Below are 2,141 nucleotides of genomic sequence, written 5' to 3' on the forward strand. Positions count from 1 at the left end.
CGCAAGGCTACTTTTACTTTTATACTTTGAGTACATTTCCAAGCCTGTCCTTTGTTACTTTTACTCAAGTGAGTAAAGAAGTTGAATCCGTACTTCGACTTTTAGCAGAGTATTTTTTAACACAAGTATGAGTACTTCTACTTGAGTACGGGAAGTGAGTACTTTTGCCGTCTCTGATGCTTACCTGTTCAGGAGAAAAATCTTTTTTGTTAAGTTTCTGGTCACGCAACTGTTAAAACCACTGAAATTTTTTGGGTTGGGTAGTAACTATCTCCGTTGATCCTGTTCGTTTGTTTGCTACTTCCGTGCCATTTTTACAAGTTGAGCTGGCAACCTGGCTCAGTTGTAAAAATAAGCAGTTAATACCAATACAAACAGACATTCTGTCATGGATTGGACATTTTAAAGGAGAAAATACTGACTGCCTTTTTTTTCAGAAAAGATATTATTTCAACTTAGCATGGTTCCTTAATATTAGATGACGCATTGTGTTCATTTTTGGATTTAATACAGTAAATATATTAGGCCTACATATTGCACCTTTAAAACAGCCATAAGTCAGCTTACTGTATGCTACCCACACAAACAAAATCGTACACACACACGTTGCTTTTGACTAATCACTGGTCTGTTTCACAGAAACTCCCCCCAGGAATTCCTCATAACCCCTCGTAGTGAACAAGTATAGTCTAACTGTGATTTGTGCTCCCCAATTATCCTCCAACTCCCACTGTGATACAGGGATAAGGTATTACAGTGTGAGCCACATTTCATCCTTTATACAAGAGCCCTGTCTTGGAAACCAAGCACAGCAAAGCTATTATGTTCCTAGTGGAGATTCCTATAACTCAGCTGCGGCTGAACACATTGGCTGCGGGCCTGTCAGGGGCATCCTACTGTTAGAGCCTCAGTAATGGAAACATCAACCTAGAAGAGAGGGAGGAGAGAGAGAGAGAGTCTGCACTGTTCACAAGGCAGTTAGCGGGGCATCGCCTTATTACCGTAGTAACCATTCGGTTCGCCTGACAGGGGTTGCCGAGGCGATAAGACAAAGGGCATGATTGTTGGAACTAGTTTCCTCCCTTGAAAAGAGTGAGAGAGCGTTAGAGAAGGAGAGAAAGAGAGAGAGGGAGAGAGAGAGGGAGAGAGAGAGAGAGAGGGAGAGAGAGTAGGTCTTTGTCACTGGTGAAGTTGGAGATAGACACTGGATCCAGTTATTCTACCAAAACTGAGTAAACTGGGCCCATAGCGGGGTCATGAAATTAAATCACACAATTTAAAACCTAAATCTTCACACACTGAACTTTTGACATTTCTTTAGCCCTCAAATTAATTCCTATTAAGGCTCCCACACTCAAAAAAGCAAGCCCTGCCCTATTCACCAGCTCTGCACAAAAGTTGATATCATCACACTTAACCTACACATCCCCTTCTTACACGCCTACAACGGACACTCCCGGCTCTTTTGAGCTTGTGATGGGGGCCCATTAGGAAACCATTGGTCTGCCAGCCCCTGGAATACACAGACTATAAAACCTTTCAGCAACTAATTTAACCTGGATTAACTTCACTTCAAAAGGAGCAAGAATTTGAGTTTTGATCTGGCACAAAGAAAGTAACAAACCAGTAAAATAAGAGAATTATAAAAATGTGTTAATTGAAATGATAATTACTGATAATGGGCCCAGACAGGTTTTTATTTGCTTGTTCATGAACTGTCAAAATAGAACAATTTGGTTGGTTGTCATCTGAAAAATAGCACAGTCTGGGTAGATTGTTTATCTTCTAATCTCTGGATAGCATAAAAAATGTTTGAGCTTACCTGTGAAGAGAAGGAGGAGGAGGCCAAAGAGCGTCAGTAGTGGAGGAATGTCAGTAAAACTGTCGCCTGTAGAAGAGGTCTTCCACTCCACCTTCATCTTGTGTCCTGGGCAGAGTCTTTCTTCCACTTAGTGAGCATGGTTTATCCACTCTGGGCACGTCTCTGCCGCTCAACACTTTCTCCACTGCCCGCCTGCTTGCAACACTGGCCTCTGCCTGGTCACACTGAGCCCCACTCTCCTCACAGCACCCCAGTCACAGCTAACAACAGCTAACAACAGCCAACTGTGTGTGTGTGTGTGTGTGTGTGTGTGTGTGTG

At 42.6% G+C, this 2,141-nt stretch overlaps 1 protein-coding gene across 1 annotated transcript in view; it reads right to left on the minus strand.

Moving 5' to 3' along the window:
- Nucleotides 1-2,108, minus strand: part of hepacama (hepatic and glial cell adhesion molecule a) — a 7,707-nt gene extending 5,599 nt beyond the window's left edge. The window contains exon 1 of the mRNA XM_032510147.1: nucleotides 1,823-2,108. Within this exon, the coding sequence (XP_032366038.1) occupies nucleotides 1,823-1,919 (97 nt within the window). The 5' untranslated portion in view covers nucleotides 1,920-2,108. The remainder of the gene's footprint in view (nucleotides 1-1,822) is intronic.
- Nucleotides 2,109-2,141: the final 33 nt, after the last annotated feature.

This window comes from Etheostoma spectabile, chromosome 3 (assembly GCF_008692095.1).
Source record: "Etheostoma spectabile isolate EspeVRDwgs_2016 chromosome 3, UIUC_Espe_1.0, whole genome shotgun sequence".
NCBI classification, from domain to species: domain Eukaryota; kingdom Metazoa; phylum Chordata; class Actinopteri; order Perciformes; family Percidae; genus Etheostoma; species Etheostoma spectabile.